This window comes from Motacilla alba, chromosome 1 (genome assembly GCF_015832195.1).
Source record: "Motacilla alba alba isolate MOTALB_02 chromosome 1, Motacilla_alba_V1.0_pri, whole genome shotgun sequence".
Lineage (NCBI taxonomy): Eukaryota > Metazoa > Chordata > Aves > Passeriformes > Motacillidae > Motacilla > Motacilla alba.
Window position 1 is genome coordinate 114,181,223 of NC_052016.1, and position 27,378 is coordinate 114,208,600.

The 27,378-nt window shown below is 36.7% G+C and overlaps 1 protein-coding gene across 11 annotated transcripts in view; it reads right to left on the reverse strand.

Moving 5' to 3' along the window:
- DMD (dystrophin) overlaps positions 1-27,378 on the reverse strand; it is a 1,161,005-nt gene that overhangs the window by 388,318 nt on the left and 745,309 nt on the right. For all 11 annotated transcript variants that reach the window (XM_038157590.1, XM_038157575.1, XM_038157541.1 and 8 more), the window contains one exon: positions 8,236-8,411. In XM_038157590.1, coding sequence (XP_038013518.1) covers positions 8,236-8,411 — 176 coding nt within the window. The remainder of the gene's footprint in view (positions 1-8,235; positions 8,412-27,378) is intronic.

The following is a 27,378-nucleotide window of genomic DNA, read 5'->3' on the forward strand; positions in this document are numbered from 1 at the left end:
AAATCAACATTTAGTTGTTCCTTAGGGAGAACGGGCTTTTAAATCCAAGCCTAAACAAGCTGGAGTAAGGAACATGAGCCACCAGTCCACTCAGACATGGACAGAGAAGAGAAAAGAAAGCAGTTGGGATGTGACTTGCTGGAGAAGCAGGGGACTGAGGAATAAGATATAACTCCAGCAGCTGGCCCTGTGGAGCCAAGGAGATCCATCTCCAGCATAGGTCTTCAAGCTGTTGATACTACTGCCTTATCCTTACAAACCAACCTAAGTTCACAAAAAAAGCCTTTAAGCTCCTTCTCTGTTGACAGAAGGTTTATTTCATTAACCCTGAAATATAACCCATTTTGACTGATGGAAAGTTTTCAAACTACAGCAGAGAAGCACAGAATTTCATATGCAACTTTTTGTCTTCTACACAACTGCTCTTCTTAGGCACATTATTTTGTATTTTCCATAGTAAACCATAGATTTCTGTTTGTATGTCTGAATTCATAGGGTCCCTTCATCAGCTACTCTGAATGCACATCTTTTTATAGGAATCTTACATACATTATGCTTTTGGAAGCAAATGTATCAATATTCAGGTTTTAATACTAAGTAGTTAATTAATTATTTTTCCTAATTGCATTTTGTATACATGATAATTGATAGATTAAGGATTAGTTTTCCTACCATTATTAAACTGAATCAATAACAAATTCTTATGTTAGTCCACAAAATACCATGGAAATAATTTTTTTTCCTAAACTATCATTAATCCTTAGAATCCTTAGTTATATTTGTTAACTACTACATAAACCTTCACGGCTTATATCAGTAAGCTTGTATTTTCATGTGAAGTGTCAAAAAACCACGTAAAATATAAATTGCAGCTCAAGTATTTTCTCCATAGTCAACAATGTGGTAGCAACACCATAGCAACCCGTAAATAGTGAAGCACATCAGATGTTTAGAGTTTGTAACTGCACATGAGTGATGTCGCATTTATTCAGGAGGTGTCAGCTATAGAAATAAAATATACAATCATAGGAGTAGGACAGATCTGCACTTGTGACTCATGTTCCCATCTGCAAGTCCAATAATATGTCGGTGCCTTTGCGTATTTTACCATTCAGGTGTCAATTCTTGTGTATTTATTGTGTTTCTAAAATTAGGAATTAATGTGTTTAGTAGCTTCTGCTGAGAATATGATGTCACCAAAATTGTAACAAAAATGTAGAGATAATATTTACCAAAAAAAAAAAAATTCATTTTCATTCTTTCTCCAAAGTATGGATAAATATGCTTCATTAGGGTAAGGAACTTTATATAAGTGAAATTAAAATAGCACATAAACTTTAGAAAATGTATTTAGATGTAAATACTAAGACATTTAGTTAACCTGTTGGTAAAAACAATACAAATTTATGTCAGTAATTCTTTTCTAGTAATTCATTTTAAGAAACCTGAACAGTAAAAAAAAAGAAAATTTAGAAAAATTCAATATGTAGCTAATTATGTGCTGTGAAGAAAAAATGTATTTATTGACATAACTGTCATAAAATCTCTTCATCCTAAACCAGTTTGTAAACTGCACCTAGGAGATAAACGCAGCCTTCAATATGCTGAGTTTTCAAGTAAAGGAAAACAATCACTTGCAGCTAGTGTGTTATGGAAGAAAAAGAATACCTAAGTAAAGATATTGAAAAAAAATTTAAAAGTATGTTTACTTTATAACAATTAATTTTCACTTAGAATAGAAAGCTTGTATTTTTGTATTCAGGAAAGTACTTGGACGTCTTCAGGTAAACAGCCTTTGTTCTGTCATTCTTTCCGTAATTACTTCAAATTCGCTTGGGTAGAGATCTGAACAGGCAGTCTACAGGTTCAAACTCATTAAAAGTGTAAATGTATTTGCAGCTAAAATAATGAAAAATTCTCATCCATTCAGCTGAACCCAATTTTAACAAATGTCAGATCGTGATGAATAAAAAAACCCAAACTGATTACTTCTGAAACATTGAAGGAATCTATTTCCTGGGCATCTGTTTTCAAAAATTACACAAGAAAGTTTTTGCAGAAGTGAGAAATAAAAAGACCAACCAGCATTACTGTTACAAGTCTTTCCAGAGCCTCATTTGTGAGTCATCCCCTTCTCAAGCTCCTATGTGAGATGTTGATTCTCCTCCTATGTATTCTCCTCCTATGTGTTCTCCTCCTATGTATTCTCCTCCTATGTATTCTCCTCCTATGTATTCTCCTCCTATGTATCCTTCTCCTACATTCCCTTGGCTATCTCTGCCTGGCCCACATGTTCCAGCAAGAGCAGCAGCTAGCTGCAGCCACAGCCATGGGGCTTGCTGCACATTTTGGCTCTGATGGCAAACCACCACATCCCTAAATCATCCAGAACTCAGCAGTCCCAGTGGCACGTCTCAGAGCAGACACAGCGTGCTGTGGCCTGATGAGTCTCGGGGGATGAAACGGCAGAGCAAGCTTCTGTTGGTGCAGTTTAGAAGATCCAGTATTTAAAATGATTGCTGAAGTATGAAGAGGGAGACGCAGACACTTTGTATTTCCCCTCTTTTGTCTGGGCTTAGTACCATCTATTCAAAGGACCTTTGTGACTTCCCATGGTCTCCAAAGTCTCCGTTTCAGAATCATGCTGTACTAGAGTACAAACTCCAACTTTCCCAAAAACATATCTTTTGTAGCAAAATGTTAACAAAAACTCAATTAAATTCCTAATTTGCTAACTACCAGCGTATCAGACTTTCAATCAAGTTCCACTTTGTTCAACTGCCTGGTCTGTTTCAAAGTTTTCAGTAAGATAAAATGACTAGATGTGCTAAAATTACATTCTCATCTAATTCTTAGCGGGATGGATTAGACTACAAGATACAGAAACTTAAAACACTGAATTCAAACTTCTACAGCTTTGAAACTCTTAGATAAAGGCAAGTGGAAGATAACATCCTACACAAACATAACTCAGGCATAACCTCTTGATCTTCAGTACCAAAGAAAGGAGATTCAAAGTCAATTTTAAGTCTGTGCTTTGCCTGGGATCAGTATTTGACCTTTTAAAACTGAAAACCAGCTCCTTTTTACTGAAGAGCAGTACAAGTTCCTCAAATTGTTTTGAGATTGAGTTTGTTTTCTTGTCTGTTTTTAATTAAGTTGACCTTTTGCAGTCCAAATAATTCTTATTCATTAAAACTGTCAGTCCATCACTGAGATTAATATTAGCATCTAGTGAACCTATGATCAGTTTCAGCAATTTATAGAATATCATGGTTTTGATATGGTGTACAGTTATTATTCAGGTAGTTTATTATTTATTCCAAATTATTTATGAAAACTGAATTAACATGGTGAAACTTTAAAAATTATATTCTGTTTAAATCTTTCCTTTTCAAGTCAGCTTGAAACCATGGGGTTCATGGTGGTTACAGGAAATGTTTTGAATTTACAGGGTCTTTATCAATGCAGTGATAGTATTATAAACAAATAGTGGACCATTTAACAATACAACCTCAAGAAAACTGACAAAGCAATTTTGGAAAACTTGTCCTCTCCTCCCCAAAATATAATCAATGCACCAGAAAAATACCCAAGTGCTTCAGAAAAGCCCAGAGAGCCACCAGCATTGGGAACAGGAGATGGTGGTCAAGGGGAACACAGAAGATGGGCCATTTTCTTTACTCCATTCACCTCATACTCTCCCAGGATCCATGGACACTAAGTTAAGAATTCTATAGGGCTGACTCATGATATTTTCCTCCATAACCTTCTGTGGCTAGCACATCTCCGACATTCAGAAACCATAATGTAAATCTTAAGTCCATTTTGACATCTCCTACATTTCCAACAAGGAATCTTCCCTTCTAGGCACTGAGGTCAATAACATTTTGTTCCACCTTCAGTTTACCCATCAGTTCAACTTTGTAAACCTTAGTCATTACCCTCCTGACATTTCTCTCCAGACTGAAGATCCCCACCTGCTTAGTCTCCCCTCACAGTGAGCCACTCCAAACTCTGGCTCATTTCATTTGCCTCCCCCATGAATACTTTCTGTGTGCCCTTTATATCCTTTGACTTGCACAGAGCTCTGCACAGTGTAACCAACAGTACACCACAATGTTTGATATGAGTACACCACAATGTTTGATATGAGTACACCACAATGTTTGATATGAGTACACCACAATGTTTGATATGAGTACACCACAATGTTTGATATGAGTACACCACAATGTTTGATATCACCAAAACAGCATTTTGTTTGTTTGTTTGTAATACCCTTGCTGATGCAACCTAAAACACTGTGGCTTTTTATTTTGCTGTCACCCCATCTTGTGCCTGTAAACACTTTCAGCAATAAGGTCAGGATTGCTTTCTGGACTTGTAACAAGCTCAGCATCATTTAAGTTTGGGATAGTCTGTTTGTCTGAAATATTCCAAGCCCCACATTTGTCTCTGATGGAGATCATCTGCCACTTGTTGCCCATCTGCTCAGTTTTGAAGTTCTCACTATGAATTCAGCCTTTGACTACCTGAGGCAGAATGTCATCTGTGTTCTTGGAAATGTCACCATACACCTCATGTCTCCAACAAATTTCTCACATTCATGCACCTTCTAAAAATATCTGTATCACTTTCTGTTACTCCTGTAATTGCTTCCCTCCTCCCCTCAGCCCCAACTGATCTTTGAATTCAGCTTGGAAAATAAGCCTAGAATGGACTGTCAATGCCTCACATAAAAGTTCAAAGCTTTATGTAAAACTGTGCAGGATTATCAAAATCAGTTTCTTTCATTTGGGTAAGCAAATAGCAAAAACAGAACTTACAATATATAAAAATTCCTTGCCAAATAATACTTAGCAGCATTACACTTGAATCTGAAATCACTAACAGATTTCATTTCTGGAATCCATTATATTGCTAATTTCTTGCCACTTTATCTTGAGATCTGATGAGCAAAAAAATGTAATAGGAAAAAAAAAATCAGTTGATCACTACTCTGAGCTACTGAGAACTGACTTTAAAGCAGAGCATAATATGTTATCTACAAAGAATAAAAATTGAAACCCATTAAAATTATTATGATTATAGTCGGTTTTCTTTTCTGGTTTGCAGAAGGTTCTAAATGTTAACATCTATTTTTTTTCTTTGAAATTATTATATGAAGATGTGTTATACCAGATCTGCTCTCCCTTCAGTATCACCTTCATTCAATATGATTTTAAAATGTTCCTCCCATTTTCTCATTCTCAAAATTGACTTGAAAAAATCTTAATCCCCTTCATAGTAATAACATTATTTTAACGATGAAAATTTAATTTATAGGAAACAGACAAAAATAAAAGGACTATTAAAACTTATGTGAGTCACAATATAAGCATTCTGACTTTGCAGGTTTTTTTTTTTAATAGTCTATTAAAGCTATTCTGAAAAAGAGAAATCGAATATGTCAATTGACCCATATTTTTTGTAATTTATATTCTACTCATATATTTAAATAAATTTGACATAGTACCAACACAAGTATTGGACAATGCCATAACTATATTAGCTCCTTGGACTGTAAGTAGAGGCCACTTCCTTCAACTTTTGTTTGCCTCATGCTTTGATCTTAAGGATAAGTTAAAGTTTTTTTGGGTGACATGCGTTTCAAGTCTTAAAAAGAGAGAATCTGACTGCACCCAAAACCAAATTAGGACAAATAATGAAAAACTAAAAGACGTCAAAGCGTAAGAGTTGTGCAAATCCCATGACACCGTGGCTACATCAAGACTGTGCAGCTGATAAGACTGTGGTCTTATTATGCCCAGGTCATCAATAATTGAGACCTACTTAGAACACACCCATTTTTCCTGTCAGCTGGGTTTCTTTCCTTTGAAATTCCACTCTAGAAGAGTAAAAAGAAGAAAACAAAACAAAACAAACCACCACATGTGTGGTGGCAGAAGTTAGGGTAGGATGTGTTTCCAAGACCCGGGAGCAAAAAGCATTCCCTGGCTCTGACACAGCCAAGAGGACTGGGAGGTGAATAGAAACATCCTGAGCACATGAGTCTCACTAAAGTACACCAGGAACATTTCTATCAGTGCAGCACAACACTATCTGCATTCCTCCTGGTGCAGTGCTATTATTCATGCAAAGTTCACTAACTGAGGTCTCCGCAATCATTTTCCTCTAAATTACACGAGCTGTCATTCCGGAGGAAAACAAACCAATCGGTCAACATACTAAACAGAACAAAAGGAGGAATACATGTGCAAGTGTTTATTTAAGAACTTTCATCTAGGTAACGTGACTGGATTATTCCCACTTAACAAATCCTAGGCTTCTTTAAAATGCAGAATGTGCCAAGAAACTCCATGTAATATTCTAACACTGCTTTGAGCCAAAAGCACATTCAGTTAGACATTTCTACCAATATGTGAAGGGATGACCAATAACAGTCTTAACCAGAACAGGAATACATTTTATATCCTCGGACAAAGCTCAACCACCAATCTCTTTCTTCTGTGTTGCCAAAGCAGATTACAGGGCTGTTAAAATGATGTATTAATATTTTGTGTTTGCACTTACATGACAAGTTAATGCTTAGAAACACAGATGAGTTTCCAATGTGCAAAAGAACAGCTTTCTATGTGGCAAATAAAGGCCAAGGACTCCCTTGTGCAACAAATAACAGTATCATCAACACCTGGAAATAATTATTTAAAACATCTCTGAAGCTTCTGACAGCTGTAGATTATTTGTTGCATCTCCTTTTAACACAGAATCATTTAGGTTGGAAAAGACATTCAGCATCATTTAAGTCCAGCCATTAACCCAGTACTCCCATCCCTAAGTGACACATCTACATATCTTCTTAATACCACTGGGAAACCTTATAGCACTTTTCAATACCTAAAGGGGAACTACAGGAAGGCTGAAAAAGGACTTTCTACAGGGGTATGTAGAGATAGGACAAAAAGAGAATTGCCTTAAGATGAAAGAGTGTTTAGATTAGATATTAAGAAGAAATTATTTGCTTCTGGGATTTGAGGCACTGATACAGGTTCTCCAGAGAGATTGTGGAGTTCAAATCACTGGAAATTTTCAAAGCCAGGCTGGATGAGGCTCTGACAGACCTGATCTAGTAGAAGTTTCACTGTCTATGCCAGGGGAGTTGGAGCTCCACTAACTTTAAGTTCCCTTCCAACCTCAACCATTCTGTGATTGTATGGCAACTCAATCTCTTCCTTGGGCAGCCTGTTCCTATGACTGACAACATGTTCCAAGTGAAACTTTAATCATGATTAGGCTCAGTAATAACCCTTCAGGACACTCCCTTCTTGATGCTAGTAAACATTTTCACAGCTTTTTCGCCCCAGCGTCTCTGAACAGAAAAATGATATGCGACATATCTGATGAAAAAAAACTTGTTGCACACTACCAGTTCTAATACGTTTCCAGCACTGATCAATATATCTCTAAAAGGAATATTCTGGGATTTTAAAAAAAACATGCATGAAGAAAGCTCTGCCTGTATTTTCTACTGTATTTTAAAGCAGAATGGCATATCCAGTTAGACTTAGCATCTAGGTTAAGAACATGCTCTTTAATAAGACCTATCTTAACAGCAACATTGTTTGTTTTTTTTTTTTAATTGGAAATTCTCTTTTTCAAGGTATAAAACTATTTTTGTATTATCTTTAACTCAAACGCTCTAGCTTTCTGTGCCTGCATAGGAAAACCAAATTTATCTAAAAGTGATCATAAATAATATTAAATGGATAAATCCATTTTTTTAGTCCAATCTATGAAATGTAGATGTTGTTGGCATTGATCTTGATAGATGAAATAGATTAGGATTACCTTTTAAAATCAACTAAGGTATTATTAGTATACTTTTATGACACACAGTCAAACAGAAAGATAATAAACCAGTCGTAAATTCTGTACTGTTCTACTTAAAACTGAGTAGTTACAGATGCTTGTTTGGTTCTTTTAAACATTAGAAGTTAAAAGATAAAAATATGGAGTATGGAAGGGAGTGGTGGTCACTGACGGGAGTAGGTAGAAAAGAATTAAACAAATTATAGTGTATGAACAATGGATAGAACGTAAAATTTAATTACTGATAATTCCTTTTATACTTGAAACTCTAGATGTTGAAAGCTCCTTTGAAATTTCAAGCCAGAATAAAATCTAAAATAACTAAAAATAATATCACAATATTTTTACCCTCTTTTAACCTACCTCTTTTTTTTCTCTACCAACTGTCTGCAGATCTCCTTCCACCGGTTATTCAAACTTTCCAGCTGTTCCTTCAGCACCTTGGCATCTGCCTTTGATGACTGTTCAATAATCTCTTCACCAGTTGCATTCAATGTTTTGACAACAGCTTGCTGCTGCCCAATGCCATCCTGAAGCTCCTGCAAAATACCCAACACATTCAAATCTTTTTAAGGAAGTTAAGCATGAAAAAAATGCTTCATCACATACCGGCCAGACAGAAAGAGGTGAAAGTTTTTGCACTCCTCTGAAATCCAAATGAAAAATCCAAGATGAGTAGACGTAAGGACACCTCATTATTTTGTAGCAAATCCCTTTCAGTACATCTCTGCAGCCTTTTATCCCCTCCTGTATTGCTGTCTACTGGAGAGAATTACAGTAATACTCAGCACATCAATTAATAAGTACCAGTTGTGAACAAATGTACTTCTACACCCCCAAAGGTACACATCACATTTAAGATTCTACAAAGCACTGCAAGATTTAAACTACAAAAGTGCAAAGTTCCTGTTAGCTATAAACTCAAATAAACAGTGTCAGGAAAGCAGACACTGTAAAACTTCTGATTCCAATAAAGAACACCTTATTATCTAATTGTGACAAGCCTAATATCTCATGTGTTTTTTCATTTGGTTTTGTTTGTTTGGTTTTTGGTTTTGCTTTGTTTTTTTTTTTTTTTGGGGGGGGGTTTGGGGGGAGGTTCTTCTGTTGTTGCTGTTGCTTTTTAGGTTTGATTTGGAGTTTGGTGTTTGTTGGTTGGTTTGGTTCTTTTTTTTTTAACAGGACTGGGGAGAAAAACACTTGTAAGAAAAAGCATTGCAGCATTTCTATTTACACACAGAATTAAAAACTACCAAAAGATAACCAATATGGGCCATTCTTAAGTTTTACTAAATGCATTGGGATACATTTTTCTCCATCTTTTATGATAAAACAAAATATCTTTTCTTCAGAATTCTTGTAGCTATCTTAATGTTTAAAAAAACCAGAATTCTGAATCTGTAGCTTAGATTGTAACACTGTATGCCTGTTGAATCAAGTTCATATTTATAAAAAATCAATATTTTCATATTTTTAGTCATCAGTAGAGCATGAATATTTTTCCCTTGAATTCCTCAGAATATATAAACAAAAAAAAAAGTGTAAAATAATTTTCAACAGTTTGCTGCTAAAATAAGCAGGAACTGAAATAACATCAGCAATCTACACTGTGATATTCATACTTATGACAGATTTTCACAACTTCAGGAAGTGTGTCTGAGTCCTGTCTACATACAAAGGCTTTCAAGTAAAATGCTGAAGCTAGTTTTTCTGGAGAAAACCAAATACTTCAGTATATCATACTCCAGAACAAAATTACATATTTTCTTTCTAAATGCATAGCACAAATTGCAGAGAAACTCAGTAAACCTGCATATTACCTTTGGTCATGAGGTTATGGTTGAAGTTCACAAACTGAACCACTCTGGAAGTTTACTTGTTCTAACATGATCAAACTCAGTTGCCAGCTACTAATTCATTAAATTGCATTGAGTCAGTTGAATGCTCTGTCTCAGTTTTTTGCACAAATTTTGCAGGGACAGCTTGAACACCAGCACCAGCATAGCCTGGGGCACAGGGGTCAATGCCAGCAAGTTGCTGTGGTGTTTGCCCACAGTCCTGGACACGGGGCTGTAGCTGAAACAGAAGTTTGTACTATTGAGATTTAGCTTATTTTTACTATGCTTTTTGTTTGGTTTTATCACAATTTCTTTTAGGTTGTCACAGGACACACAAACCCCATCCCCAAATTATTCCTTAGATTCCTCTCAGTAAAAACTATTCTGATGATATGTTGGGGGTTTTTTCCAAACTGTTTTGAAAGTTTCAGAAGAAGAAGAGGCTGTGATGAGCATAACATGGCAGTAATCTGGATCCTGTTTTATTATGTTTTGATAGGATGAGTAACATTTTTCTGCAGGATCCTTACAAGCTACGTGACAGTCCAGTCACGTTGCCTCAAGCACCCTGCTGCCCCACAGTGTCCCAGCACAGCTTGCTTTGCCTGTGGAATGAGTAAGGTTTTTAAGGTATCTTTGTAGCAGAAACTGCAAGATTTTCTAAGAGCCAGAATAGACACATAAAAGCCTCTTACTTTGAGATATAAGACCTTTTCTTTCTGTGATGCACATTAATACAGTAATACCTGGTCCAACTTTTGGCTATTATTTTCAGGTACATGATTTCACTGTTAGAAAAAAAATAGCAGCAATGGCTAGGTTGTTTGTCTAAATGCAAATATTTTCTACTATTGCAAGTCTGATTTGGTCTTTCCACTGCCTACTACCCTTTTGGTAATGCCCAGCTTAAACTAAGAACCTACTTTTTGCACATATTCACTGTATTTCACATTGATTTTAGCACTAGAGCCTTTGCATTGAGCAGTAGGGAGCATTACATGGGTAAATCATAACAATGTATAGTTTGGGAAAAAATATATTGGACTAAGTGGCTTATTTCCAGCAAGGCACTTGGGACCTTGTGAAGTTAAGATCCATACCATTTACTGAGAAAAACAACTCAGAACAAAGCTTCTACTTATATGCAGAGGCCCATTCATCCAGAATAGGAGATCAAAGCAAGAACAGAGTTGGGAAATTCTGCTTCTGGAACTCTGGAGGTTTTAGAAGCAAAATTTCTGGAAATTTGTTATCTATGAATCCACTTCTCTAAATGACAGAAACGACAACGAGTCAGTAAAGTACTGTGAAGTGAAATGCTAAGTGAAAGCTCATTCAAGTACTCTGAGCTTATTTCCTGTACTCACAGAATCTTAAATTAGGTTTTCTCTCTCCCCCAGCATACACAAACACCAAAGAGCAACCAGTACATGATTTCCACACTTATTTGAATTGACACAAAGTTAAACAAAGGAATTTTCTCATTTAACCTCTGACATATTATGTAATAGGCCTCACTTACAAAGTAAAAAAGAAAATGGCTAGCTCAATGGCAGGAGTGGTCTTAGAACTTAAGATCCCCAATGCTGGAATGGGAGCAGGATGTGTAGGAAGGAGAAGTGTGAACTTCCACCAGAATATGAGAGAAGTCTTCTGGCCATCTGCATTTCAGATCACCATAAAGAACTCAATCTGAGATGGTTTGTTTTCAAGTACTCTAAGCACTTAGCACTTTTCACATGAATTAACACAAGCACATGTGCTGATAAAGTTCTTTTGGATTCCACTGCTCATGAAAAAGATGGCTGTTGGTTGTAGATACTGCAGAAAGTATCCATGAAGACATTAACATTTTTTAAAAGCCTCCCATGAAGGCATTAACATTTTTTAAAAGTATTTTTAATGAAGAGAACAAAAGTTTTTAATTGTTTTGCTCAAAGCCACATTTTCACATGCTCATCCCATAGTTATTACCACAAAAATGCTTTTCACAATTTACATTAATGTCTAAGGTTAACAAACAGAATAATTTATTGTTGTCGAAAAGCCCTGCAGCAACATGAAAAAAATACCACAAAAAAGCTAATTTCTGTCAGAAAAAATTAATGGTCACAAAATGATTTAAGACAAAAAAAATGTACTGCCTCTCCTTCATGCAGTGTAAGGTACAGATCCAAAAGCACTTAAAGGTGCTATGCACCACTTTAAGAAAACTGTAGTCCTAAATTCAACATTTATGTTCTAATCTTCAGTCATTTACATAAATTTCTCTTCTGCTTTAAATCACATAAAACCATAAGGTTGACATAAGAATGTCTACTCAGATGCAACGATATAAATCAAAGAACCGTGGAAACATCTGGTGGAAAACTATCCCCAAAACAACTTGCTAACATTGGGTTACCAGAATGAATTTACCCATTAAGAGTACGTACCTCTGTTCAATATACCATTAGAAATAAGGAAGAAATTAATTTTCTAGGCAGTTAAACCCTAGTGATTTAATCTGGAGACACATTACTAGCACTTTGCTAGGATTAAAACAATCAGCAAAGAGTACATGATGTTTCCTAACTGTTTGGTGACAAACAGCTATGAAATGTTCGTTGCTTGGTGTGCATTATGTTGGTTATTGTGCTACTATTATTATGAATTATAGAAATTCAGGACAGCTGATGGAGATGGAAACTTGAAAAAACACTGCAAAAGTCAATGTTTGCTAAGGAGTTGACAACAATTTAAAGAAAAATGTTTTCTTCTTAACATAAATTTTACAAATTATAATAGCTTCAATATTAATAACAAGCCTGGTCAAGAACAGTATTTGAAAGAGTATTTGAAAGAGGTGACAGTAGGCTCTAGGCAGATTCTCCCTGTAAAGCAGACCTGGTTTATGTTGTCTGTATTACTGGTTTTGTGTATCAGCTGTACATGAGAAACCAAAGGAAAATTACTGCAGACCTGTTTTCTGAACATACAATAAATACTGCAAAAGTAAAAGGAGATTTCATTCTCACTTTGAAAAAAATATAAATAGAATTATTTGTGGCTTTAGTCACAGTTTGTCTAAAAAGCTTATAAAGCATATAAACATTTTGCTTGATTTGGTATGCAAATTTCTTTCTTGGAGAGCCTTAGGAAATTACTATTTTATCCTGCTTTCTGTATTACTTCTTTTTTTCTACAGTTTGGTGCTGTACAGTTAGGAAGATATGAGGGCCAGTGTTTCCTTAGATGGATTTTATATTATCCATGACTGATAGTATAGATAAAGAAAGCTGGCTACAATGCTACTGCACAATTGTATATTTTAACAAAATAAATGGAGATATAAAACTTCTTATGGTCTGCCAAAAGCTTTTAAATCACCAAGAACTCCAGATTCATTTGAAAGTTGTAATCTCTTCCAGACTTTATCCTTTGACTGTGCCTTTTGTCTCTAGAAAGGGAGAAATCCATCCTTCAGAAGAAAAGTCATAAAAGTGGAAATTTCATTATTTTACCTACACAAATTCTTTAGTCCATGTTGCTGGCCTTTAAAAAGCAATAGTCTACCATGGCTTAGCAACTTCACACCACAGGCTGCTACAGTAATTCCAGATTCCTGCCACTGCCACCTGTGCTGCTATCAAATATACCAAATTCATCTCCAGCTCATCTCCAAGATGGACCTGCTGCTGGCCGAGGATGAGCCACCCCTGGGAGAACATCTGGGATAATACGGTTAAGAAGGGGACTGAAATCCTGTGTACTTGAGAGGGAGGAGTGAGAATGTGTGAGAGAAACAGCCCTGCAGACACCGAGGTCAGTGCAGAAAGAGGGGCAGGAGCTGCCCCAGGTGCCTGAGCTGAGGTTCCCCTGCAGCCCGTGGGGCAGACCATGATGAGGCATCTGTGCCCCTGCAGCCCTTGGAGGATCCACTCCAGAGCAGTGGGATGCCCAAAAAATAGGCTGGTGGGAAGCCTGTGCTGGAGCAGGGTCCTGGTAGAACCAGTGACCCCATGGAGACAGGAGCCCATGCTGGAGCACGTGTGTCTCCACGCTGGAGCCATCTGTTCCCGAGCTGCACACGGTGGGAATCTCCCCGTGCTGGGGCAGGGAAGGGCTGTGAGAAGTCCTCCCTCTGAGGAGGAAGGAGCAGCAGAAACAACGTGTGATGCACTAATCAGAGCCCCAGTTCCCCATCCACTTGTATCACTGGAGGTGGAGATTCAGAGATTTCAGGAGTGCAGAAAATCCTAGGAAGGAGGGAATGTGTTTTAAGATTTGGGTTTGCTTCTTATTGCCCTGTTCTGATTTAATTGGAGATAAATGCAATTGTTTCCTCAAGCTGAGTCTGTTCTGCCCATGTTGGCAACTGGTGAGTGATCTCTCCCTGTACTTATCTTGACCCATGAGCCCTTCACAGTATTTTTTCCCCCTGCTATGCACCTGAGGAGGGGGGTGACAGAGTAGCTTTGGTGGCCAACTAGTGTCCAGCCAGGGTCAGCTCACCACAAAAACGCTCTGTGGCTTAGAAGCATTGAAAAAAATTATATATTACTGGTTCAGGTGAGAGCTGACCATGGCAATTTAATAATCTTAAAAACTATATAGATAAACAGTATTGTTTTCAAATGCTGATAGTTTGCAATCATACTAAATCCTTGTAAAGTTCTATAAAGATATACACCAGATTAATAATAATAATAAAAAAAAAAAGAAAATCACTTTCCCATTTTTTTCCAGTGACATGTAATTGTAAAAATGAGCCATATCCCTTTAAATTCATATTTCTTGTCTCTTTCTAATGTGACACAAAATTGTGATGAAAGTCATTTTAGTATTGAACTGTAAAGTGCATGACCAGAGGTCTATTTTGTGTTTCTAGCCAAAATGAAACAGTTGCTTTTTATTAGTATATTAATTCAATTTAATTTTAGAACTGATTTAGAAATACTGCAGGGAGAAAAAGAGACATTTTTTCCTTGCAAAAACTCTACTGCTACTGCATGCTAACTATAATGCTTCAGGTTAAACACATAAAATTCAACTCTGAGTCCAAAAACCTACACACAGATTTTGCAGCACACACCACTGAATGCCACTGTAATATATTAATTTGCATACTGATGTAGCATCAAAATGTGAAGACAATACTCAGTCAAACAACTTTTTAATTTACCTCTACACAGAATACAATATGGCCTAATTTGATACCATGTTTATCAGCAATACTGATGGATTTATCTTAATATCACAACAGTGTATTTAGCTAAATAAGCGATTTTAATCCAACTCAATGTGAACGCAGTTCTTAATTTTTTTTCTGTCATATTTAAAGCAACTTGTTTTTCTTCTTTTAAGTTAAAAACAGATAGTTACAACACCTTTATGATTTCACAGATTTTCCTGATTCTTACAGAACTATCCAGACTCTTGCATAACCCAAGTTATTTCTTATATACCTTCTGTGCATCAAAAACTAGAAAACTTCAATTTATTTTCCTGGGGAATCTATACCTGGAAAGTGTTATCTATACTCATTAACTCAGCAGCACTGGAATAAACACATGTGCCTCAGCATCCTGTTTTCTTTTCAAACATTATATTTAACCTGTTACATATTACCTCTTTCTACTGCAGATATCTCCCCCTCAGGCATTTGAATAATATATTTTTTATAGTTGCATAAAATATATTTGTATAACCTTCTCTGTTGGAATTCTCATCAGTATCTTTTACATTTTATTTTAAAGCAAGTTAAAATGATACACACATTTTTTCATTCAGAAAATCCTCATGTGTTTGTTCTTTTTCATTAATATTTAAAGCATATATTTTTGACAGATACAAGAAACTTTTCTGGATACTTTTTATTCTGTGAAAACTAAAAATTGAGAAAAAATAGAAAAACCTACTAATAATATCACTCTGCCCATTTGTAAGAAAATAATGGCAAAAAGATTTGGACTAGTAGTCAGTGTACATTGACTTGGCTGCAATTGTTGAAAACTATAAAGGAATAAATGTATCCCAAAAAATGTGAAGCCTACAAAAGTGGCTTCCCAGCTGTGGAAAATTACTGTGGCAGGCAAAGGGATGAATCAGTTTAGGCTCACAACTGCTTCTGTACTGGAGCATCAAGAGCAAAGCCAGTAAAATGGTGTTGGGTACCATGGACAGCTCCACCAACAACTTAACTGTTACTCATCCTCACATTATGGCCCTGCAATACAACAGGAACAAACCATGGGCATTGGTTCAGTGAGAAAAGGGAGACAAAACTAAAATATTTCCTGAGGTTTCAGCAAGGTTAAAACCAAGCCAGCAGAAACGTTCAATTTTCCAGAAGAAAAGGAAGAATTCTAATTACAGCAACAAAGTTATTTCCCTGCCCAGTGCTGGAAGGATCATACAGCGTAAGCTCAACTGTCCTGAACTTAAGATAGACCCAAAAATCCCTAGCAAATCATTTACCAGAGGATTCTGGCAGCCAGAATTAATTGTCTACCTCCTGCTTCTCCTCCTCCTGTCTCCATTAAGGCAGCATTTGCCTCAAACCTCTGAGCGAGACCAACCTGAGGGAGAATGTCAGTGGCAAGGGACAGATGACAAACCACCTGTCTGTAAGCAGCTACCACTCCATCCTCATTCTTCCTCTCTTTGGATCTTGCTGGACCTGCCCTTGTCTTTCATATCTCCATCAACTCTAGATTCTTAAGAGCTGCAGCTTTAGCTCTCTTAGTGCTGAGAAGAGGGTTTCTGTCCCAGCTGAGTCATATTCGTTTAAGAGGACTGGCTTTACTCCCTACGACTACCACTGGGGTGTTTCTTGATCCCTGCTATGCTTCATTTTCTTCAGTACCTTAGCCTATGAATCCATCTTGCTCCTTCTTCAGAGCATAATTATAGCATTGGGGTCTGATCTTTTATTAATTCAAAAGCTTTCCTAAGCATGCCAGTGTTGCTACTCAAGGGATATCTGATTTACATATTCCCATAATTTCATTTCTGATTACTAAATTTATCAGCTTGCTTCAAAGTAGTTCATAGTATAAACATAGTAAGACTTTCAGGAACTGATGTTCATTGCATATTCAACATTTTTCTCAGAACAGCACCAGAGTTTCAAAATACAAATCAATATGTTTTCTAATAAAGTTTTCTTTCAGTGAAAAACATGCGCCCCTGCATCCCAATCTTTTGGGAGAAGAAAAACAGACTTTTTTAAAACATCAAGAGTTAGAAATAAAAATAAACTTTTATAGGCACTAGGTACTCTCTGCTGGACAACAACTGACTTCAGTTCAGCTCTTCTCACATCTTCAACCAGAGGTTATATTGAAATTGAAATAATTGTATCAAATCTGATAGAAATATGTGTTGAAAACAGAATTGTATCAAATCTGATAGAAATATGTGTTGAAAACAGAGGAAAACCAGGCTAAGGATGGGGACCCAGCAAACAAGCAATTCAGGAAATTCTTCTCTTTCCGAAGATGACACTATTTCACAGACTTGTAAACAGAAACAAAAGAACCTCAAACCTTGTTGTTGTTGTTGTTTTTTTTCCTAACTGAAATATTTAAGGGGGTTATGGGTGTTTTACTGACCCACAGAAATCTACGAAGCAGAAGTGTGAAGTTGTATGTTTTTTAACATGCTCAGCTTCCCTGAGTGATAGACAATGAGGGGACTTGGTACTACTCTGAACTAGATTCCAGGAAAATGGCTTGGGGAAAAATCCCCTGTACTTCTATCAAGTGACACTGCACACGGAAGAGTCATACTTAAGTAAAAATCACATTCCTTTTTGCTTTCTGTGGATAATGTATAATGTCTGCAGACTTCCAAGTTTCTAAAAACAGAGTGGTGTTGTCCTGCTCTACACTGGTGTAGCCTCCCCACCTCCTGGGGTAGTTTTGGGTGCCACAACATATAAAAGACATTAAACTATCAGAGAGCACCAAGGGAGGGCAGTGAGGATGGAGAAGGGCCTGGAGGAGAAGCTGTGTGGGGAGGGGCTCAGGGCACTTGGTGTGTTCAGCCTGGAGAAGACTGAGGGGAGACCTCACTGCAGGTACAGCTTCCTCCTGAGGGGCAGAGGAGGGGCAGGCACTGATCTCTGCCCTGTGGTGACAGTGACAGGACCCGAGGGAATGGCCTGAAGCTGTGTCAGGGAGGTTTAGGCTGGGTATCAGGAAAAGATTCTTCACCCAGAGAGTGGCTGGCACTGGCACAGGCTCCCCAGGGCAGTGGCCACAGCACCAGCCAGACAGAGATCAGGAATCATTCATAAAACCTTCTCAAACACAGGATGGGATTCCTGGGGCTGTCCTGTGCAGGGCCAAGAGTGGGACTCTCTTCCACTTCCAACTAAGGATGAACTGTGATTTTATAACTTTAGTACTGAATTGTAGACAATATGTAATTAACTACAGCTTCCCATGTTTAGAGAAGACAGAACAGAATTAACCCACTGCCATTCACAGCTCACATGACATCCAATCACTACCCATACAATCATCTGAGAATGAGAACTAGTTATCAATGCTTCATTAATGCTAAGTTATATTAAGTCTGTTATTTTATAAAGCATGAATACAGTTTGTAAAAGTGATATAGTAACAGAAAGACAACTTGATCACTACATTCTAAGTTTTTTTTTTTTTGCAAGGTGCTACACATGGGAAAACCAATGTGTTTTACAAAACCAGTAGTTTTAATTAGGCAATTTTGTGGAGTTCCCTTGTTTTTATTCACAAATCTCCACATTTTAATCAGCATTAAATTTTGCTTTCAATGTACACCTGATTTCAAATAAGTAATTTTATAAATGATAATATCATCTTAGGTAACTTAAATTATTATATTTTACAATAAAATTACAAAGGAATGGTACAACCCAAGAAAAAACTGGCATAAGTAAAAACATTCAATTCAACCCCTAAGAAAAATCCAAGTGAAAAGCAAGTTGCACTACAAAAAATAGGAGTCTTCTGGTGCACATCAGTCTCCTAAAAAAAGTTTTAAATTGTCCAGTCCACAAATATAATTGATTTTCTCTGCTTATTTTGTATCTATACTAAAAAATATTACAATAAAAATAAACAGATGTTAGATATCTAATCAATATTTAAACTTTCTGTACTGTATTTATACTTTCTGTATTGCAGCATCCCTCACAGCAGGAAAAATGGTTACCATATAGAAAAACTTATTGTGGTTCAAAATAAATATATTGATTTTTTTCTGAAGAGAAAAGATTGATGGAATTTTTCAGTCAATCTCTAAAATTCCATTGAAGAAGTTAGATAAAGCTAGATACTACTAATAATTTAATAAATGAGTAGGAAATAGGACAAACAACATAAATCAGGTGGTTTTTGCAGCCTTCAAACCTCATTTTGTCCCTTAAAAATGCTAATAACTCTAACTGTACTTAGCGTATTTTACAAATATTTTAGTCAGAATTAAGTGTTTACATTTTTTTTGCATAATTCTGACCAAGGTATTTCTTAAACTCCGTATAATTTTGTTTCGTGGTAATTTTAACACTCAAAAAGGTATTTTTCTTCCATTTACTGTGAGATTGCACACCGAATACACCTTATAGACCGCATATGTTATGCAAGAAATCTGGCCACGAAATTCTAACATCAAGAAAGAAGAGGAAAATATTTGTTTGGCTATAAAATCCCCTTCACTGTTCTGTTTTCCTGCTGAATCACTAGAGGCCGCAGGATTGAGTGTGCATGCCTCAGAGGAGTCACTCCAAGGAACAGCTTTTCTGGGCATGGGGACCCAAATCAAACATGGGATTCAGCTGGAATCACAGACTGAAAACAGACACTAAAATCCCATGAGCTCCATTTACACAGGGAAACAGGCTGAAAAGTCCCTCCAAGTCCTCCCAGTGCCAGAAAAAAAACATGGAGTGGGGGGCTTACGGCACAGCTCTGACCCTGAGCTCTGGGCTCAGGGCAGTCAGGGGCACTTCCTGCACAAGGCTTAAATTATTGGAGCCACAGGGAAAAACAGGTTCATCTAAGGTTCACAGGCACTTCTTTGTGGCTTCTCTGCTCTCCACTTTCCAAGAGAAGCAAGGAAGATTTTTTTTTCAGTAATCACCTACTTTGAGACTGCCTGGAGTTATAGTCTCAAAATAAAACATTGTTATGAAGCTGCCATCTGAAAATGCTTACACCATCATAATTATTAAATCTGTGGTTCCCATATAAATATCCTTGAGCAAAATTAAAGAGTTTTCTTATAACTAATTGCTATATCAGAAAAGAGCAAATAATATCAAAGAGATGTAAATACTATTTCTTTGCATAAAGACAGATGGAAGCCAGGGTAAATAACAGTCCATAAAAGCATTCGTGAATTGGTATAAATTAATGAATTTATTAAAATGCACCATTCCAAACAGATGATGAGGCCAAAAAAAAAAAAAAAAAAGGAAAGAATATAATTAAAACCAAACTAAATCTCTTGTAATTGAAAAAAAAAAAAAACCAAAACAAAACAGAACTACACCAAGATTTTCTTTGTTGTTGTTGTTTGTGCCAAAACACTTAGGAATATCCTGAGCACATACTTGTTTCTATGAAAACCAGTCTTGAAGCATCTCAGGTGTTTCACTTTGCATGATAGATATACTCTAAGTCTTGATTACTTCCCAATTAAGGACACTTGTGATTGTCAAGCTCCACTTTCCTTATATCAGCCCTCAGACAGGAAGAAAGCTGAAGTGAGTTCTACCAAGAAAAGAAATAGCTACCTGCAAATGGAGGCAAAAGGAGTCTGAGCTCACTGGGGTTCTGCACAGTTTATTTTATGTGAAACTGGACATTCACAAGACAGAAGATGAGGCAAAATATGATTTAGTCACACCTTTGAGATGAATGAGATCCCCTCTTTTTGCTATTCTAGTCTCAATGTTTTTCTGAAGGGTATAGAAGTGGATTATGTGAAGTAAAAGTATGACAAAACTCAAAATTTTTGGTGTTTGCTTTTGGGTTTTGTTCTTTTTTTGGGATTTTTTTGTTTGCTTGCAGGGCTTTTTTTGGTTTTTTTTTTTTTTTGAAATATCCTAGTTCCTGATACTAGTCAAAAATAATGCATTAGTCCTTAGAAAATCTGCAAAGACTGAAGTTACATAATTCATTCCTTCAGTGGTGAATCAAGATATCTATTTGTATGGGTAAATAACCACACAGGACTGATGGCAGGAGGATACTTCCCAGAAGTGTTGGCAGTGATAACATGCATAACGCAATGAGATTTTAAATGAGAACACAGCTTTTGTAAATAATGTACACTCTTCAAGACACCCTGGAGGCACTAGACAACGCAATTCCTTCAGACAGAGATCGTGTTTAAAATCCTATTTTTCCTCAGTGTTCCTGATTTCCATTAGAAACTTATATCAGACAAAATGAAAGGGTTTCAAGTGAAGTGTTTTGGACCCTAAGAGGAGGGCGTAAGAAACAGGATCTATAAATATAAACCAGAAAGCTAACCCAAAACAAGAACAGTGTTGCTGACTTCTCTTATTTGAAATGATGATAAATCACTTATACAATTTTTTTAAGAGCAAAAGGGAAATTTTGCTTACAGAAATGCACATTCTGTTGTAACTTCTCCACTTACAGGTCCCAGAAAGGGAGGGTGAAAAAATATTCTGCTCAACTTCTGCTTGAATCACTGTAAATTGTAGAGCAATTCAGAGTTTGGTCTAACAAAAATGGATGAGCTCTTTTACCTGTTTAAATAAGTGTCAGGTTTTGAAGCATTTGGATAATTCTGAATCAGTAAGAGCTTATTTGCTAGTGGAAGAAGATGAGTTATCTTTACTTTAGCTGAAAATGGAGAACATACATTAAATTATAAAATTGTACCCCTATCTCTTCAGTCTTCAAATATAATACTCTCTTTTACACCTCATTTCCACTGTCATACCTTTATTTTGTCTGTCAGGCAGCACAGAAAAATCTTGCCAGGGGAAGTGAGAACAAAACAGTCACAAGACATAAAAGAATTCTACTATGGTCAAACCCCTTCCACTCACTTTCTTGATCCTTGTCCTTGCAAAGATTTGAGATGTCTCTTTTTGTCAGGACTTCAGCTAAGCTAAAAATAGCAAGTAAATAAATCAGGTTTTAAAGAAAAACTGTTATTTCCATTGATCTCAGAGAAAATTCTAGAAATAGCAGGGAAGAAAAAAACTGGGACACCGGCAAAAGGCAAGCGTGGTTCACTCCCATGACTCATTTTGCTAACACGTACTCTGTCCTGTTGGGCTCTCTGGCAAAGATGGTTGGAGTATTTGTGCTGCTCTCTCATTTGCATTACTAGTTTGTACCAAATGTGGCAATGTGCTGGAAAGAGTAGTGTACAGTTCTGGAGCTTAAACTACCTTTTGCAGAAATTAACCAGTGATAATCCAGAAGTACATGCACTGTCTTTAAAACAAAACAAAAACCCCTAAACACAACAGGCAACACAATTGCCTTAAAGTCACTGCTATGTTATTTCTTCACTGAAGACCTAGGAAAAGCTTTACAGACATTTGTTCATACATATTTAAGAAAATAGAATAGCAACTTTAGGACCTTTTCCTTTGCTTGTTTTTATTTTCTCTGACCTATTTTCAAAAATGTCTTTTCCAACATTATCTACATTTTCAAATTTCCCTACTGATAAAAACAACTTAAAAATACATTTAGATGAGTTTAATAAAAATTCTACTCATGCATGCAGTACCTAAGGTAGTTTATACTGTGTAACAAGACGTTTATATCATAACTGTGTGTTTGTGTTTAGATACAGAAGAATGGTAAAGCCTTACCATTATTCATATCTTTTTCCTGATGTTTTTAAATGTATGTTCCTCTAAAATCAAGACATCTCAGAATTGTCTTCTTGAATTGAGGTAATTAAAACTGTAAAAGAGTCTGCATTACTGGCATTTTATGGTTACCTTTATCTCAATTTTAACCTCAGAAATTTGCTTTGAAAATGTCCCTTGTCCCATTACTCAACTGTTTTGATACATATTGTTAGCCACATTTCTTAAGAAAAAACAGTGTACATAATTACATAATTTTTAAACCTTTTTTTTTATCCTGGGGACCTTTTTTATCATTCCGTGGAACACATCTAATTGTTTTTTCTTTCTGACTAGAGTGTCTCTGAGCCATTCCCATTCATTTTACTAGTCCTCACTAGATAGCCAGCACAAAACTATTTTCTGAAAAGCAGCCTAGATGTTAAGTGTAAAAAAAATTCAATAAACAGCATTGGCTGGCATTAGTTTTCCTGACAGCGTGGTGTCTTAGTAGGCACCTATAAATCTGCTCACAGGTGTTTCAGAAGAGACAGTGCTTTGAGACAAGCAATCTCCTACTCCTCGATTGGACGAACATTTTCAGTGCAGCAAACAGCCCCAAAGACTACCACTCATGACAGAAATGTTTCAAAAATGAGAACTAAGATTTCTGTCCCACAGTAGTTCTAACGGACAAGCAGGCCTGGTCTAATTATCTTCTTTTTCTCCTCTCCTATCCCAACACAGAATTTCTCCCTCCACACACCTTTAACTCTACGAGAAATCTATATCACAACCTTAATATTGAGGTTGAAGAGAGGATGAATTGAATCAGAATAAATAAGCTTCTGTCAAATCAATTTCTGTCACACATCCACTAGTTTTTCTTGTCTTTGCACTTCTTATTTGCTACTGAAATAACATCTATGTGGAAACAGTCCCTCGACAAACTAGGGGTGGCGAGGAGGAGCTGCAGTGGCCTGTGTAGGCAGGATGACATGCTCCTTTGCACCACTGCTGATCCATCATGCTTAACATGAAAAACCAATTTCAGCAATGGGGTAGTTATGGTTTGGAACTCCCAGGAGCTAGAGGGGATGACACTCTGGTGACAGTTAGAATTAGAACACATGAGAATAGCAGGAGGGGGGAGAAATTATTATTATTATTATTATTATTATTATTATTATTATTATTATTATTATTATACTTTTGAAAATGGCTGTTTCAGAAGGCACCTGATTTAAAAAAAATTAAAAGGTGATACATCATTATTTACTAGACTTGGTTGGTAGGACTTCCTTACCCTAAGTAACTGCAATCCATATTAAACAAAAATGTGATTAAAACCTCTCCAGATGAATCTACCAAGAAGCTGTAAAATCAGTCACAGCACAGTATAGACACAGACAGCCTAGCTGCAAGTGGACTCTTTTACACTAAGACTTGGTAAGAATTTGTTCTGTTGCTAGATAAAAAAGGAAGAAAGAAAAGTTAAGATATTACCCATATCTGTGCTATCCCTGCCTTCTAAGATGAGCACATCTGGAAATTTTCAGCCTAGTTTTTATTTTTATGTTCTTATGCAGGAGAGATAGAGCATCATATTTCCTCATTAAAAATAAAGTGTTTACATGAGGTTTTGGATTCAAAATTCACCCAATTAATCATAATTTCGAAAAACCTTGACAGTATTGCAAACCTGATACATTGTAAATTCTCACATCTAATGGGCAAATGAGGTTTCAATAAGAACAGAAGCCTTGGGCTTTTGTTGTAAAGGGAGCTGTAGCTGAAAGGCTACATGATTAATGTAGTACCATAGACTTTGCATAAAAACAAGATATATTACTGTTTGGGGATCAAGCTAACTTTAAAGAAAGCCTTCTTAAGGAAATTTGACTGCCAAGATAAAATTCGATAATTGTTATAAATTTCAATTTGTCTGTAATGTGGTTTTGGGAAGAGTTACTACATAATTCTGATGCGTCCAAATTCAATTCTTTGTCACATTCAGGCTTTACCACATAAACATTCACCAGTTCCTACAAAAAGAACACCCTAAATCTTTAATCATTGGAAAATACACAGTACCTTGACTTTGTATCTCAAAGTTAAATTGAGTGACATTATAAAAATTAAATTACTTCTTCTTCATTTCCATAATATCCTTTAAAATGCCTTGCCTAGGCTGGAGTATATGTTCAATTTCTTTATCGTTCTTGATGACCCCTCATGCCTGCAAGTCAGCTCATTTTTCTCTGGTGAAGACTGCACCCTACCAGTGCACGCTCTAAAATTTCCATTAAAATCTAGGGCATCATCACTCATTCTTATCTGCAGCAGGCTGCGAGAGCAGCAACTGCAGGAGAACTTGTCTCAAAGGACAATACAGTTATACACATCACCATCCAGAAGGGAAGAGAATTCTACCTGCATAATGCCTTATCTCATTCAGTACACTGGGAATCTTAAAATCATCAGGAGTGGTGTAGAATGTTGTTATAAATTCTCATGCAACAGCAAGTCTTACTTAAACAGCAATTTACCAGTAGGCAATTAGCTTCTCAGAGAACATTTTTATTACATTCACGTCACAATGAAACGATCTGTCTCATCAGCTATTGAATATTTGCTGGTTAAAGCATTATTATTCTAAATTAGCATATAACAAGTACCTGAGGGTATTTCAACTTGTCTGTGTGTTTAACCTTCTGGTTTCTAAATCCCTCTTTTTCAAGCAGATTCTTAAACAGTTCCCATACCCAAAGTACATGAACATCTCTCCAAAGTGTTTTGACAGCTGTGCTCATTCCTCTTTCTGTACTTTTTTTTAACTTTTCAGGGAGAACTCATATATATGATTTTTTTACACCTGTAGGAGCACACATTCTGTGATGCTGCACATGAACCACAATCTTGCCATGCCATTTTGCTGGATTACAGGTCTCACAAAACTCTCATCTTCACCCCTCATTCTGCAGCATGATGACTTTTCTTGTATCCTGAGCCCAAACCATTACATGCCTCGAAGTCAGAGATCAATATTTTGATCTTGCATTCCGTGGATATCCTGTGTGTACTCGTGTACAGAATGGAAGGTGGGCTGCAGTGCTCTGGGCAGCTCTGGGTGAGCTGGCCTCTTGGCTATCACCTCTGGGGCTCAGCAGACAGCTCTGCCACTGTCCAGGCAAAAGAAGAATACAGATCATCTAACTACAACCAGGATCAGACAGCTGTGCAGCAAAATGCACCTGAGAGGATTTGCCACTAGCAACTACTGTCACAGAATTGCTCAGCATCGATGGAGACCTGACTGCATTGCTGGCTGGACTGATCTGCTCTGGTCATTGGCGTTTTCTCAAGTGTTTGTTGCCACAATCTTTTCCAGGAGATGCCACAACATTCAGTCCAGTAGATACTGACACATTAATTATTCTGGTGTTCCACACAAGCAGCTTGAGCTCTCTTTGTACTCATAGGCTTTTGGGCCAGGATGGCACAAACACACCAATGTTCTTGTTGCTGTATGACACAAAATATATTCCAGCTAGGTGCCTGTTTCTTGCAGAGGATAAATGTATGCATTGACCAAATAATCCATTAATGACTCCTTATTTAAATAATTCAGCAGAGAAAGTTTAGTTTATTTTAATTTCTTGGTCACCTTTGGTCAGAAATACCTGCAACAGCATTTAGCAAAGGAAGTAATAAGTCATGGTCAGCTCTGTTATGTACTCAAAAAGACAGATAGATAGAAGAGCTGATGTTTGTCCTTCATGTACTAACTTCAAATTACAGCTAATACTGATCAGAGCCGAGGTCTGTCCTGAACCTAGACATATTATATTTGTAAGTGGCCAGACAATCTTAACAGCAGGCTTGTGTTAATTTGGACATTTCACAACGGATTATAGGCTGGACATAAGAAAGGCAGCATTGTTAAGTGATGAATAAATGATGAATTGCAAACCAAGCTTTCATTGACTTGCATAAAAAATACATCACGGGGAACAAGATATTTTCACACTAAGGCTTAACTGCACTTTTAAAGAGAAGAAATGTCATTGAGCTTAGAATCTTCAGTGGTTCCAGCACAACATATTAACTTTCTGAAGCAGGTAAGGAAAGAATAAGGTTCTCTAATGATTGAAACACAGAACAGACAGAATCCTGGCAAAATGAGTCCAGTTTTACCAGGATTGTGCCTGCAGCATGGCCTTCTCCTTTGGGCAACAGGAGAGAACTGGTGGTGATGCTCTCACCAATTTTTATCAGGCTTCCCAAACCATGTCATTCCCTACTGGTACCACAATGCCTTATGAAGCTTGTGTGAGTCAACCATTATCCATATGGCAACAAGATAATAATTGGCTTAATATTTTAGTATTCATGTTACAGGTGAAGTAAACAAATTTACAAAATGAAATGCATATGAAATGGCATATTGACATGGTTCCAACTGCAATCAACAGAACAGTCTTGCAAATATCAAACTTTCTCTTGGAGCTGATTTCAAAAGTTATCACTGAGGAGGATGAAAAGTACATTGATTTTTATATTGAGAGACTAACCCCATTAGTAAAATTTCAGCCCCATTCCCTGATCTTGCTGCATGGGAAGAGGATGACACGTACTCAAAAGAAAATGACTGGGGTTTAAAAAGCCTAGAAATACTTGGTTGCAGAAATTTAGAGAGTACATATACTGCCATGTAACCAAAAGAGGCATAAAGAAACAAATTATCTTTAAATGGCATCCAGAAGATATTTGTCTTTTGATTTATTCTGATATTGTAGGCTGATACAGTACTAGTTTTAGTCAGTATAATTATACCCAAAACCAACAGAT